At 44.3% G+C, this 16,072-nt stretch overlaps 1 protein-coding gene across 4 annotated transcripts in view; it reads left to right on the forward strand.

The window, feature by feature from the left end:
• RASGEF1B (RasGEF domain family member 1B) overlaps positions 1-1,799 on the forward strand; it is a 70,118-nt gene extending 68,319 nt beyond the window's left edge. For all 4 annotated transcript variants that reach the window (XM_029600150.1, XM_029600134.1, XM_029600129.1 and 1 more), the window contains exon 14: positions 650-1,799. In XM_029600150.1, the coding sequence (XP_029456010.1) occupies positions 650-674 (25 nt within the window). In that variant the 3' untranslated portion in view covers positions 675-1,799. The remainder of the gene's footprint in view (positions 1-649) is intronic.
• The last annotated feature ends 14,273 nt before the right edge of the window (positions 1,800-16,072 follow it).

The raw sequence follows: 16,072 nt of genomic DNA on the forward strand, positions 1-16,072 counted from the left end.
AGCGTTAGAGAATGACCCCCTTAGATTGTAAGCTTTTTGAGCATAGGGAAATAGCCACAGAACCTGTATGCAATCTGCTTTGAAAGGTCAAAAAGCAGAATATAAATAGAGACGTACTATTTTACATTTTTATTTGGTTTAACTATATTTTTATATTCTTCTTTGGCAATGGGAATGGGGTGGGATTTAATCAATTCTCATTAATCCTAAAACCAAGTAATTTAATCCAAGCAAGCCTCCTGTGGCCTGATTTTCAAAAGTATTTACATGCTTAAAAATGAGTTTACATGTGTAAGTGGGCTTTTGAAAATTGCTACAATATTAGTTACATTTACACATGTAAATCCTTGTGAAAATTACACCTTAAGATTGTAGACCTAGCAAATGGGTCAGAAGCCATTTTTTGAAAACTGCATTTTACTTGAGCAAGGTACCATTTGGTGCGAATGGTGTAAAACTCCAGTCCTATATTTCAGTAGAACAAGAAGAGAGCACATCTTTGAGGCCTGCAGCCAGGCACATCGAGTAAAGAGAATTTAAGGAGGTCAAAAAGTAAACATCAGATGGGCTAACAATACATTTGCTGAATTTTTTTCTTTTTTTTTGTTCTCATGCTCATGGACATTTTCGATTTTTCTCTTTTTTTTAGGTCAAGCCTTTTGAGCAGAGTGTAACATGTGACTCTTCTGCTCTGGAAGACCGATTATGTGGTGACACGTTTTGCACTAAGTGGTGTTTGAGCAGTGAGCATCCCGCAGCCAGCTGAGGCACCATGTCAACAAAAAAATAGCAAAAAGAAAAAAAAAAAAACAAAAACTGAGCTGGCTGAAGTGCAAACAGGCAGCTTCTCCCACCTGACAGATTAAATTAATTCACTTTGACTGGAGCCGGGTATTGATCAAGGAACACTAATGGCACAATCTCTTTTAAGATGTCAGATGAACCTCAAAGATTCTTCCCATAACATCGCCACCAGGATTTTTTTTTTTTTTTGGAACTTGCTGCTAAGGGACTCTGGGACTTCTCATCCATGCAAAACTCTCTCCAGGTTTTTTACTGATCTGGGAATTACTTTTTCACTTGTACAAAGTGGAAACCTCCCTACAGAGCTCTGTTACAAACCAGGAAGAGCTCAGCTTCGACCCATCAGAGGGAAGGAAAACTGAAAATGGATTGAATAAATTCCCCTGGCTGATGTGTTTTACTAATTTAACACTGCCCATTCCTCCCTTTCCACAAGATGTGAGCTTGCTGCTGGTCAGCAAACTTGTTTTCATCAGTATGAGCTATTTAAGAAGGTAATAATGTTAATAATAACTGTTATAACCATTACAATGTAATAAAAAAAATACCACTGGAATGCACTAACTGTGCAGCTTGACTGATTTCCTAGCTTTACTGTCTCTATTCTAGCTTGTTTACAAGCAACCACTTTGCTTTACAAATGCTCTTAACATTTCCAAATAATCTTTTGTATTTAATTCTCCATAATGGTGTGTTTTATCACTGCCTCTTCTCACCCAGCCTGACCATTCATGTTCTAAGATAAGGCAGCTAAAGAACCAGGAATGCAAGCAGAATTCATTACAAGCAATGGAGAAAGGCATTCCATTTGTGGCAGCACTATTTTTTTGTAATTACTTTTGTAGCATATAGTAAATGTGCATACGCCAGTTTTGGTTGCTGGAACAACTAGTTGAATGATATGAAATAAAAAAAAAAAATCAGGTTTCTGGATCAGAGCCATCTTTAGGCAGGAACAGAGCCTGGTGTGGCAGTAAAATGCAGGGCTGAAGATGCATAAAGTGTAGATGTTCGAATGGAGTCAATAGTGGTCTGAATTAGAAGAAACTGAAAAGCCTGTAGTAGCTGATCAAGAGATGGTGGCAGAGTGAGGGCTTTTCTGAGTGAGTGATGGTTGCTGTACCTGCAGAGTTTCAAGGAGTTGGCTGCTGAATCTATGGTTTATTAAAATTTGTATACTGCAACAACATAAATTTTGTAGCGGTTTACAGTAGCATGTACATAATCAAAAAGCAACAACATGAACATATAAAATAACATTCATCAAAATCAATAAAGTTAAAAAGCTATACATCTATGTAAGCTTTCTTAAATATGAAAGATTTTAATGCCCTTTTAAAGGACTTGAAACAAGGCTCTGACCTAATCTCACCTACAGCAATTTGAGACTTGACAGCAAAGTCCTCAGCAGAGGTGATTGCGGATTCATTCGGAGATACATAAAATTAAAATTTGCAGTTGCGTGGCTCATGAAAGATATTGAGATTGATTTTAAGTAAAATGAAGAACTAAGGGCTGGATTTTCTAAGTTCACAGGAGGCGGGGGGGCGAAACGGGGGGGGCGGTCCTGCGCTAGCCGGCAGCGATCGCACCGCCGCGGTACGATCACTGCCGGCGTCACGCCGAATACCTACACCATAAAAGGTATAGTTATTGGGTGCGAAATAGGCAGCGAAAAGGCTCCTTACCTTTTCGGTGTCTGCGCCGTCCTCGCGGGGTCTGCCCCGGTGAAGCCCCGACTCCTCCTCTCCCGGGGCCGACTCAGCCCCGATGTAGGTAGCGCAGGCGTGCGCTACCTGCAATAACCTTAGAAAATAAGGCCCTAAGTGGCCTCGGGGCTTGATACTGCCATACTAGTCACCCCAGTCTAAAGATGCTCTGTCTGGACAATAACCACAACAAAATACATGTTATGTTTAATTTCTATATTCTAACTGTTGCTGTGACTGTGTCCTAGTTTTCTTTGTTCCACATCTCTGCCTCCAGTGTAAGTTTTGAATTCTTGTTCAGTGTATCTAGTGTAGGAATCCCAGCTGAGAGGAAGGTCTTAGTGCAGAGTAGTTCTTTCTGATAGAAGATGTCACAATAAACAAAAGAATATACCGATGAACACTCAATGCAACTGTAATATTGAGATGCATTGCATCCCAGTAGCCTTTCCCATGTGTGCACACCTTTATCCATTTGGAACTGCTGCAATATTTTATTGTGTGGTTCAGTCCACTTTATGGTGATGTTTTAATGCTATACAAAGAAAGAAATTGTATTGATATTATTTTCCCAGATTATCAATTTTTTTGAGGGGGTTCTAGAGTGTGAGATGTTTTAATGCTAACATTAAAATGACTGGACTAATTTGAAGATTTATTTCTAAAGAATAACATTTGATCCTTTCTGTTAATTTTTTTTTTTAAATGATTTGTATAATTGTTGTTGGTTTATTTACTTCTTATTTTGAATGAGTTTAACTTATACAGAATGCATACAAGCATGCGGCAACCATAGCAGCAAATGTCTCAGCTTGGCACATTACAATTGCCCAGAGTTTTATTGCTGATTTCAAATCCATTTCAACACAGAAAACACATCAGTTAAGCCCGTTCCTTTTTAAGTAATTTCCTGTTCATTTAGGGGGTCATTTTCAAAGGAGTTACGCATGTAAATGTGACATACTATCGTAGCAATTTTCAAAAGCTATTTACTCGAGTAAATCCTATGGACAATTCAATGGCATATAATGTAGCAATTTTGAAAAGTCCACTTACTTGAGTAAAGTGTATTTACTCGAGCAAAAACCAGTTTTGCTCGAGTAAATGCTTTTTAAAATCTACCCCTAACTGATTTGCTGTTCACCCTTGTGGCAGGCAATGTCTGAATGAACAAGATGGGCAGATTTGGCCTCATGCCACTTGCAGATATTTCATCACTAGACTTGATGGATGGGCAAAGAAAGAAAAAGGTTTTAGAACTTGAATATAAATTTTGGAGAGATTCGCCTTCAGTTTACAGAAATTCATCCATAGAAATATGTGGGTGAAATTCAAAACAGATGCCCCATAGCCACATTATTCAGCTACTGTATACCTTTTATATGTTCATCAAAGAAAAACTTTAAGAAATGCATGCAAAATTCGCATCTCTCTGTGGCTATCCAAACCAACCCAAGCTCCTTGAAAGCTGTAAACCAGACCTTTTGGAGCCAAAGTATAGAAAAGCATTTGCCAAAAGTCATGCAAATCAGTTTAAAAACTGAATTTTTGACATATCCCCACCAGATCATTCAGCAGCATGTGAAGAAGCCCTTAAAATATATCAGGCAGTTCTAGAACCATTTCTACAATCCTTTTTCTTTAGTGAAATTATGTGAAAATAGTGTAATTACAAGGTACTGAACTCAAAGCAGTTTCCATGGTTAACATTTACCACTGTCATAAACAACTCAGTTTATTTTTAATTACAAGGGAAGCTGACATTTTTACAACTGTGGGTTAACTTATATGTGGAAATAACTTATATTCTTCAGTCTTGCATAGTGTAATGTATGTTGACTCTGAAGCTGTCTTAGAAATGCATTTATAATTTATGTATCTGGAATGAAGACTTTGTAAATAAGAGTACACAATATTAAGTAATATCATTCAAAAGCAAGCAATCTGTGTTTGTTTTCTTTTGATTTAAGCTATAGAAAATATATGCATGCTAGAATTAATTAAATTGCTTGTAGCAAGGCAAGTGGGAGAGTGAATTAGTACGTAAGATCATAAGAAGTCTATGCTGAGTCAGACCACAGGTAAATTGAGCCCAGCATCCTGTCCCCATCAGAGGCCAATCCCAAAATCTAGAGTCATTTCCTTGCTTCGCCCTCCCTATGACAAGTGGTGGGTCTCCTGGAGTCACCTAGTTAATAACTATAGTAGCTGTAGAGTCAGAGCCGGCAGAAGCACTAGATGGACTAGGCAATCGCCAAGTACACCAGAGGTTTGGGGGCGGTGGCCTAGTGTTCCCACCAGCAGTGATCAGCTGGTGATGTCCTAACGAGTGCGTGCTGCAGATGGAGGCGGTAGCTAGATACACGAGTTGGAAGTAAACAGCATCGGGGAGAGAGGGAGAGAGATGGGGGAGGGGGGGAGGACTCTCTGTCTGCTCCTCCTAGAGCACCTGAGACTCTTGCACCTACTCTGTGGAGAGTTACAAGTTTGCAGGTTCCTTGACTCCTGGATTGTGGATGAAGGTCATTGTAGACTTTCTAAACTTAAGTGTTTACCAAATACTTTTTCCCAGTGAGCCCAGAACAGGCCATTGTAGTGATGTAAGGACTGGACAGTGGACGGGCAGGCACAGCGTTTGAGGTCAGGCCCTTGTACTGTCATAAGGGCTGGACAGTGGACAGACAGGCACAGCAGTTGAGGTCAGGCCCTTGTAGTGACATAAGGGCTGGACAGACAGGCACAGCAGTTGAGGTCAGGCCCTTGTAGTGACGTAAGGGCTGGACAGACAGGCACAGCAGTTGAGGTCAGGTACATGTGCTAATATTATCTGGGGCACGTGAGGCAATTGGAGCTGCTGCAAGGCTTTAAATTGCTTTTATTCATCTTGCCATTCACATTGAAAATTTGGAAACCCAAGCAAAGGCCTATTTATTTTCAAAAACACTAGCATTTCCATCGACTCTGGTGCCAGTCTTGAGCGATGAGGGCTCATGATATCCCCTGTTATTGAAAATACATGTTCACTGGGCACACTGGTTGGTGGACATGACAGATATCACTGAGCCACTTTGGCTGGATGTGGCCAGACAGTGGACTTGTGTGCCGAATATGCCAGTGGATCTGTCTGCATGTCCTCTATGGGTTCTGTGAGATACCGTGTCACTGACATTTGTGCTGGTGTCTCTTTGCTTGGGTGGGCTGAGAGTCCTTCTTGCCAGCTGCTTTCGCTCTAGCCCATTCCAGAACAGATGCTTTTTTAGGGGCAACTTGGCTTTGACGTACTGAAGTGGAGGAGGAAGTACTAGCTGTTGCTGACAGAGTGCTGCTCCTGCTTGGGCTTGCACTACTCTCTGAAGTGCCCGCTGTTTCCTCCTCTGCTTCATGCCTAATCTGTCTCTGCCTATGCCGCTCCTGTTCACGGACTTTTACTAACAGCAAGTCCTTCACAATTGTGAGACAATCGGACTGTAGGGCAAGTTTCCCTTTCACACTGGGATCACAGACTGTGGCGAGCATGCATGTGTGGTCTTTTGTTAAAGGTCTTAATCTCTCTTGCACCTGCTTCTGCAAAAAGTCCAGACAATGCAGCACCTCTGCTGTCATTCCCTCTTCCTGTTTAAAGCCCTCCAAATTTTTCTCCAGAAAATTAACTATAGGGATGATGTCAGCCAAGGTGGCACTTCTGGAACTCAGCTCCTCCATGGCATCCTTGAAGGGCTGCAGGATTTTTACCAGTTGACATATGACTAATCAATCATGATGCCCTAGGGGACTCTGCACATCTATGTCCATTACCGCAGAAAGTTCATGAAAGGGTGTCTGCTGCTCCACTAACCTCTGCAGCATCATATAGGTGGAATTCCACCAGGTGAAAATGTCTTGAATGAGACGCTTGTGAGGCATCTCCAAATCAGAGAACCTGCCCGACAGGTGGAAGTGCGCTGCTATGTTCCTGCACTTGTGTATTAACGTATGCAGGTATTCATTCTCCTGGTGATTGGACTCCAACCCCAGAGCTGACTTCACTACCAGGTGCAGAGTGTGTGCAAAACATCGGATGTTCTGAAAGCGCCTGTCGCATATTGCCATTACCATGTTTGCACCATTGTCTGTGACAAAGAACCCTGCCTGAACATTCCTGTCTCGCTGGTGTAGCTGCCAGCCCGCCAGCATCTGTCTGAGGCATGCTAGAATATTGGCTGCGGTATGGGCCTCGTCCGTCAGGTGGGTGTCCAGTAAAGCCCACCTAAACCCTGATACTTGTTCACAAATAGAGCTGCTGCCTGCCTCTGCCTCAGCCAGGACCCACCATTGTGCTGTCAGGGGGAGGTAAGAGTGTGCAGCATTCATGACAGTCCAGATATCGCAGGTGAAATGTACATTCCCCTGTGCCTTAGCTAGCAGCGCTTGGATGCAACTGCGACACTGGTTGTACAGGCTGGGGATGACCTTTCTGCTAAATGTGGTTCTGGAGGTGACTTTGTAATTTGGAACTAAGACCTTCAGCAAATGCTTGAAACCCACATTCTCCACTACCTGCAAAGGCTGGTCATCAAGGGCAATCATTTCGCTGCTGCTCCTGGTTACAACTTTTGAGGCTGCCTGCTTCCTTCCCCAGGATAGTGTTACCGAACACCACCCCATTTCCTCCATGGTGAGTTGTTGCTTCTGACACATGGCAGGGGGCTGCTGGCCTGCCACCTGACTGCTAGAAGGGACTGAGGGTGTGGGATAACTCTGCTCCTTTTCAACCACTTTATTCTGCCTGGAAAAAGGGGCCCCTGACTGGTACTGCCACTATCCCAGATGGCAGTACTGTTGGGTGTTGCTTCTGCATATGATGCATCATGCCAAAATTAGTTAGATGTCCCATTTGCTTGCCTCTGCTAATAGCCCTGGCACAGTAATTACACTGAGCAAAATGCGGGTCCTCCATCACTTTAAAGTGGCTCCAGGTCACAGATTTCTTTTGTGATCCCTTCTCTAAGGCTACGGGGTGGATGCTGGCACTGGAGTTGAAGTAGTGGGTGTACCCTGAGAAACAATGCCAGGGGCATCAGTCACACTCTGTGCCTGCGCTGACTGCTCTTCCTCCTCATCATCATCAGTTTCATCTCTCCCCAAGCATCACTGAAGTGGAGGCTAAGACAGAACTAACTAATCCTCCTAAGCCTTCTTCAACTATTACTTCTTCCATTTCTGATGATGAGAATCCCACACAAGATGATTCTTCATCGGAAACAGAAGCAAACAGTGCCTGCGCTACATTTTCAGTGCTAAGTAGAATCTGCTGTCACACTGCTGCTTTTGGGTCTTGCCCTTTTGTCTTGCATGACTCAGCCTCCCCTTCCTTCACCTCCAAAACTACAGGATCAGAAACAGGTGGTGGCGGTACATCATCTTTAAATTTCAGTTTTTTCCGGATGGAACTTCATGCCCCTCCAGAGATTTTAGATTGTAACAGCTCCCTTTTTAACTTTAATGGGGGACTGGCACTGCCTTCTGAAGTGCATCCTCTGCCAGTCCCAATCACTTGTCTACCTTTCCCTGACATCATGGATTTAATGTCACTGCCTACTAGGGATTTCAATTAAAAGTATTATTTCTTTATTGGTGAATGAGCACCTCTGTACCAATATATGTGAGTCTGGAAAACTGCCCACAGATGCACAGTGCAGTGCCTTGATGTACACTACAACTGAGACTGCTGTATGCAAGCTGGGTAAACAAATAAGTGTGGGAGTAGCTTGCTTATTGTGGTGGTTACTACCCCTAACCAATTAAGCTAGATACTTCACTTAGATGCAGCTCCAGCACTGCTCTCTACATTAATGGCAGGGGTGGAAGGGAAATAGAACCATAAGGTTACTAAGAGCCAAGAGTAACAGATAAGTATGAGAAAAAAAAAAACAAATGTGATAGCTTGCTGGGCAGACTGGATGGGCCGTTTGGTCTTCTTCTGCCGTCATTTCTATGATTCTATGTTTCTATGTATGTGCACACAACAAAATGTTAACTCCAAAAGTGGTCTATTGGGGATTTGTATTAAGAGAACACTGCTGTACCAATATATGTGAGTCTGGAAAACTGCTCACAGATGCACAGTGCAGTGCCTTGATGTACACTACAACTGAGACTGCTGTATGTGCACACAACAATATTTTAACTCCAAAAGAGGCTTACTGGGGATTTGGATTAAAAGAGCACTGCTGTACCAATATATGTGAGTCTGGAAACCTGCCCACAGACGCACAGTGCAGTGCCTTGATGTACACTACAACTGAGACTGCTCTGTGTGCACAAAAAAATGAAACTGCAGAGAAAAAACTTTACTGGAAGCCTGAGCAAGCACAATTCCTAGTGATTCTGCTTCTTGTTTGAAAATACCAATTCACACTATCTCCCACCCACACCATCCAAACCCTGCCTGTGCCTGCACCAACCTACCCCAGGGGGGTAAGATCAGCAGCAAAATGCCACTGCTGGCAGCTTGTCTCAGTGGGAGAGACAGAAATACAGTCTGAGTTCAATAAAAAAAAAGTGCAGTCAAAAAAAGTCTGGCTGGCACAGCAGCAAAAACAAACAAATATATTTTTCAATGTAAAATTCTATCAAAGTAGCTAGCAATTGTATACAGATTTGAGACATTTGGAGAGAGCTCAAAAGTAACAACCTTTTCAGGCAAAACCCTAAAAGAAAGTGTGCAGCATGCCACGTGCTTAAGGTATAAATAGTATAGCGTCATCAGGAACAGCGTCACAGAGCACTGAGTGAGCGTGGCGATTGGCTGCATTAGAAAAATGCTTAGCTCTAATAGGTTGCATTCTTGTCTCTTTGCCAACCTGTGTGACCCACTTTATGACAGGGCTGTGAAGTCACTTATGACTCACAGGAAAGGGCTGGTTTTTGCTATGGATACTTCCACATGGCCTTCTCCAATTTCAAATGGCTGCTAAGAAATCACTGTGAACCAAAAGAATGAAACTAATATGATATGTTTTATTTGTGGGGGATCGCCATGCATTTCATGAACCCACGAATCAAACGAACAGGGACTTATGTTCTTATGTTCTTATGTTCTTATGCGTTGCAGATTGCCCATTTGCTGAAAACGAATGCACATCCCTACCAGGTATTAGGGGTTATTGAGACTCAGATTTGGGAGCCAGTGATCTGTAAAGTTTAATAGGTATTTCTATTTAAATATAACATATGAAATGTATTTTGTGGGTCATTATTAATATTTCAATTTTATTTCATAATCATAGACAAAAAGTTACTGTACATAATTTGGGAAAAAGAAGGCATCAGTTAACTGAGTAGTACCTTCTATATTTGAGCATTTGTTGACATGTGCTGATACTGGGACAGGAAAAATTCCTGCAGATCTTAGCTAAGTGTATTCTTCACATAAACAATTGCCTGCTGATCCCAAGAAAGGGCTGATGTAATACCGTGCGCTAGCCACTGCGCATGGCTTAACACGCAATTGGACACGCGTTTTGAATGTGCCTCCATAACTCCCACTCCAATACGGGGATTAGCGCGTCCAAAGCGTGTGTCCAATAGTATCGTAGTGATACTATGTAGGAGGAACTAAATAAAGCAGTATTTATTAAAAAAAAAAATCTTTGAAAAAAAAATGTGAATGTCCAAAACACACACAAGATACAAGGTCCAGGCTCATAGATTGAGCTCCGTTTTCCCCACCGGCTTGACAGCTACCTCTCCTGTGCACTTAGGGGTAGATTTTAAAAGAAGCGCGATCAGCCTACTTTTGCTTGCGCATCAGACTCAAGCAAAAGTACGCTGGATTTTAGTAGATACGCGCGTAGTCGCGCGTATCGGCTAAAATCCTGGATCGGCGCGCGCAAGGCTATCGATTTCGTATAGCCTGCGCGCGCCGAGCCACGCAGCCTACCCCCGTTCCCTTCTAGGCCGCTCCGAAATCGGAGCGGCCTAGAAGGGAACTTTCCTTTGCCCTCCCCTCACCTTTCCCTCCCTTCCCCTCCCTAACCCACCCGCCCGGCCCTGTCTAAACCCCCATCCTACCTTTGTCGGGGGATTTACGCCTCCTGGAGGGAGGCGTAAATCCCCGCGCGCGAGCGGGACTCCTGCGCGCCGGGCCGCGACCTGGGGGCGGGTACGGAGGGCGCGGCCATGCCCCCGGGCCGTAGCCACGCCCCGTACCCGCCCCCAAAACGCTGCCGACACGCCCCCGCAACGCCGCGCGCTCCGGCCCCGCCCCCGACACGCCCCCCTCCGAGAACCCCGGGACGTACGCGAGTCCCGGGGCTCTGCGCGCGCCGGGAGGCCTATGTAAAATAGGCTTCCCGGCGCGCAGGGCCCTGCTCGCGTAAATCCGCCCGGTTTTGGGCGGATTTACGCGAGCAGGGCTCTGAAAATCCGCCCCTTAATGCTGAGGAGGTGCTAGGGATGCACATTTGTCCGTAGCACCTCCTTTTTAGCGTGACCCCTCTTTTCAATATTGGATCGCAAGCCCAGGAGAGGTGGCTGGGCGCACGTTAGGAAAATGGGCACTCAACACTGAGCACCCATTTTCTGCACACATTCATTGCATCGGCCCCAAAGTGATTAGATGAAATCCCTGGCCTAGCATCTATCAACTGTAGGCTTGTCAAGCCATAATATCCAGTAATACCATTAGCAGCTCATCTTAAGCAATCAGATCACAGCAGAAATTTGAAACTAATGAACAACTGTGCCATGGTCATGACTTCAAACCATTCTGCTTCTCATTTGTGGGCTAGATGTGAGTAATGAATGATTATTGTTATATGGAATGCATATTTGATGTTGTGGGATTGATTGGGGGATGGGATTTGAAATGAATTTTAATTTATTGTAATCCGCTTTGGGCTTCATGATGATAAAGCGGACAATCAAGTCTAATAAATACAATTAAATTATGAGAGATAAAGATCTAGGCTAGTAATATGAAGTGATACTGAATCTTGATCATGGATGATCCTGCTGAGAGCTTTCAGTCTGGTGCTAATTTGGTCTTTCTTTTTTTTTTTTGCATGGCATTAGGGGCTAAAATTTCCAGAGCTTATGCCTTACTTAGACATCTGAAATTGGGACTTAAGCATCCATGTAGGGAAGGGATTTGTCTGGGTTATTTTCAAAAGCAGCATCTTGTGCATTTAAATTTATTAAACACCTAAGCTTAGATGAATGGCTGAGTGAATATGTGGAAGGTGAGATTTCAAATACACATCTTAATGATATTCACAAAATGTTAAATCTCTTAACAGTATGAGGTTTATGCAGCTAAAATCTACATCAAGTATTTTTAAATGGGTACATAAAAGAGTAGATTTTCTGGAAGACTTTTCTGGAAGTTGTTTTTAATACAGAATATTGTGTAATGTGAATATTTTGAGAAAATATTGGGCAAAGAGACATAGATGTAGGAGATGCTCTACTGAAATGGTTACAGATCTAGAATTTGTTTTTTGCGTTCATAAAGAGAGCAATGTACTAAGATGTGCTATTTTTAGCATGACTGCTAAAAATAGCATTATTTACCGAAACAATCTTCTAAGATGGCTGCGCAAAAAAAAAAAAAAAAATTAAATCTTGATTATTCTAAGTGCAGCCATGTATGTAAACAGGTAAATACCTCAGTAAAAAGCTTGTTAGCTATTATCATGATACTTACTCCTCTGTGGTAAATTTTCTTTGAGCATATTAACCATAGTAAATGTACTGTCACCTCAGGAAGTACAGTTAACTGCTATAATGCTGACTCAACATTTGTATTTGTATTTATACTGCATATCGATAATTCTAAACGGTGTACAAATTTAAAATATACGTAACATGCAGGTGGAAGCAGTGTCCAATGGTTCTTCTGAAAGGCTCCACAGCTACAAATAGGATTGGGCATTTTTTTTTGGGGGGGGGGGCATGGAGATAGAGCGGGGAACCTGTAGGGCTAAGAACACAGGGAGGATAGGGGTATGGGTGGGTGGACATGTATGTAACAGAGAATGTGAGTGCCTCTGTGTGTGTGTGTGAGGGAGACGGGCAGTAATTGTGGAGTGTGGATGTGGGTGGGGAGGACCTAGGGGTGTAGGGGGTGTAGGGTGTGAGTGAGGGTTGTGCGGTTTGGAGATGAGGGCGAGTGCATGAGTGTGTCTTGGCCGGAGAGTGTGGATTGTGTTTGGGGTGTCAGTGTGTGTGTGTGTCTAGAAACAGCAGAGGGCTTGGGGAAGGATCAGGCTTTGGGGGGCTATAGTTCTTCCTCCAAAGCGCTCAGAGGCTGGATCTGCCTCATCTTGGACTGGCAGGACTTAGGGAATCCTGCCAGCCTTGCTGCTCTAGATGCTGGTGGCAATCCACCGTTGCAGTTCCTCCCATTCTTCAGCTGGCAGGGCCTGGGGAACCTCATGAGCCTCGCCACTCGGGCCACCAGTGGATTCTCCTCTTCTGTTAGTGGAGCTTGGGGAATCCCACCAGCCCTCACTGCTTCTGCCACCACAGCCCCTACTGCAGTGGTCTCTCCTCCATCAACAGCACTGACACAAGGAGGGGAGAGGAATAGGTCCCTGGGCAAATCAGCCCTAGCAAAGTACCAGAAGTCTGATGTGCCTGACTGCACCCGTGCACCAACAGAAAATTATAGTGCTTGGAGGAGGGGATACTGCAGCAGTGCACTAGAAAAGGAGCCGTAACAATTTTAATGGGGTTGAGCATCTTTTTTGTAGTGCAAAAATGCAGAAATCCTGTTTTCACAAGAATGCTATTGTTGCTATTATCATTCAGTTCTAGTATTCACTGTGGAGTCGTAGTTATGAGAACTTTTAAAGGACTAATAAAAAGATGTTGTAGTATATGAGCTGCTGAGACTAGACCCTGCCCCTGTTTTAAATGTGACTTCTGAAGAAGGGAGCTGTTCAATCTGGAAACCACATGGTCCTTCTAAAGGTATCACAACCTACAAAAACTCTTCTTTTCTTCAATATGACATTTTTATATGGTTCTGTAAAGACAACATTAAATCAACATTTTCCTTCTGTAAATTGTGTTTAGGGTTTCCAACTCTGAGGAGGAAAAACAACCCTATTACACACTTTCTCCTATCCTATCCCCTTCCTCTCATCTTGCATTGGCCTCCAGCACCACCTCCTGGTCACCCCCCCCCCCCCCCCAGCATTCACCCTCTCCTCATTACCACCCCTTCCCTAGCATTCATCTCTTCTCATTCCCCTCACCCCTAACATTCACCCCCACTCCTCTTTACACCCCTAGAATTCACCTCTCCTTGTTGCCCCCTATCATTCCCCCTCCCCATCAGTTCCCCGTTATTTACCTCCATAAAAAAAATCCCCCTCCTCCACCTGCATTTACCCCTTCTTCTTCCTCCTCCTACAACATGGATGGCGCTGTGACTCCCTCCTCTGTTTACCAGCAGCATGGAATGGGAATCCTGGGAGCTGAGAAAGCTGCTGCTATGTGCTCAACTCCTCTTGCCTCCCACAGTAATGGGGAAGCCATAGGGGGAGGGGGAGCTGTAGAGAGTGGCTCTGAGCCCCCTTCTGTCCCCATGCAATGACAAGTGGGGGGACGGGATGCGGCAGAAAGGGAACAGCTCACGCTTTCTCCTCTTCTGAATGGATTTGCTGCAGTCCTGCTGCCCGCCAGCTAAAAATAAAATATGTTAACACAGCTGGCGAGCAGTGCAAGGGGCAGTGAAAAAATGGCTTTAACATTGTTGGTTTTGAAATGATGCCGGCAGCTGGCCAGGCTGCTGGAATAGTTGTGTGACTGTAGCTTCCCAACTCTCACTAACTGTTCTCTAGCTACATCAACTGTAGGATTTTTGGCATCTTCCTTCATTGGTTAATCTTCTTTTTTGGGTTGTATCTTTCGCTGTATATATATATATATATATATATATATATATATATATATATATAGTGGGTGAGCATGCTCAGTGCAAGTTCTTGCAGAAAAGCTTGGTGGAGAAGCTCTCAAAGAGAGGCCATCTACAGTTAAGAGGTTGTCTTAACTCCGAAGTTTTGGAGGGGTTCCTGGTAGGCCTCATAGTTCACCAAGGGTTTTTGGTAGGCTTCCCAGCTTGCCACGTGAAGAGAACTGAAGAAGCTAAGAGTTTGTGGATTTTTGTGAGTTCGACCAAGTATCCTAACAAGAGAGCAGTTACTCCCTCCCTGGAAGGGCTGGATTTCACAGCGGTTTCAACCTGTGCCCAGTTAACAGTGGGGCAGAGACTACTGGATGAGAAGAGTTTTGTAGCCAGTGATTTTTGACCACTTTCTAACAAAGAGGCCAATACAACTTTGCTGGAGGGAACAGATTTTCAGCCACTTTGCTCCTACCACCAGTTAACAATGGGGACAGAGATTGTTGGTTTTGAAATCTTGTTTTGTTTTCCTAGTTTGTATCTTGTTTTGAAGCACAATAAGTTTGTTTATGTTTTCAAAGAGGAGAATTTGTTTATGTTTTGTTTATGTTTTCAAAGAGGGGAATTTTGCCCCCCTTCAAGGAGAAGGCATACTGGATATTGAGTCAGATCAGAAGAGGTGCACTATGGACAGAGAAACTGTAACCTTGGAGGCAGATTTTATAAATTTGCACGAGCATGTACTTTTGTTCGCGCACCAGGCGCGAACAAAAGTACGCTGGATTTTATAAGATACGTGCGTAGCCGCGCATATCTTATAAAATCCGGGGTCGGCGCGTGCTGCCTGTTCCCTCCGAGGCCACTACGAAATCGGAGCGGCCTCAGAGGGAACTTTCTTTCCACCCCCCCACACCTTCCCCTCCCTTCCCCTACCTAACCCACACCCCCGGCCCTAGCTAACCCCCCCCCAACCTTTTGTTGGCAGATTTACGCCTGCTGAAAGCAGATGTAAATCTGCACGCGCCAGCGGTCTGCTGGCGCGCCATCACCTGACCGGGGTGCTGGTCCGGAGGCTTCGACCACGCCCCCGGGCCAGCGCCACGCCCCCCCAATCCTGCCCCGAACCGCCCCTGACCCCGGACACGCCTCTCCCCGCCCCTTTTACGAAGCCCCGGGGCTTATGCGCGTCCCGGGGCTGTGTGCGCGCCGGCGGCCTATGCAAAATAGGCCTGCCGGCGCGCAAGGGCCCTGCACGCGTAAATCCGGCTGGATTTATGCGCGCAGGGCATTTAAAATCCAGCCATTGGAGTTGTGATTTTGCTTCTTAAGAACATAAGAAATTGCCATGCTGGGTCAGACCAAGGGTCCATCAAGTCCGGCATCCTGTCTCCAACAGTGGCCAAACCAGGCCACAAGAACCTGGCAATTACCCAAACACTAAGAAGATCCCATGCTACTGATGCAATTAATCACTATTCACCAACCAACCTCCTTCCCTATATAAAAAATACTCCAACACCCACTGTACAAGGGAAACCCTTGTTGGGTGGTTTTGTGCAGTAGCTATGCTAAAGGACAACCACTTTTAATTGTCCCTATTTTATAGCCCCATATTTTACTCTTCATTATACACTCTTAATGTCCATTTTTTCTTTTTTATTTCTTTTTT

This window comes from Rhinatrema bivittatum, chromosome 1 (genome assembly GCF_901001135.1).
Source record: "Rhinatrema bivittatum chromosome 1, aRhiBiv1.1, whole genome shotgun sequence".
Taxonomy (NCBI): domain Eukaryota; kingdom Metazoa; phylum Chordata; class Amphibia; order Gymnophiona; family Rhinatrematidae; genus Rhinatrema; species Rhinatrema bivittatum.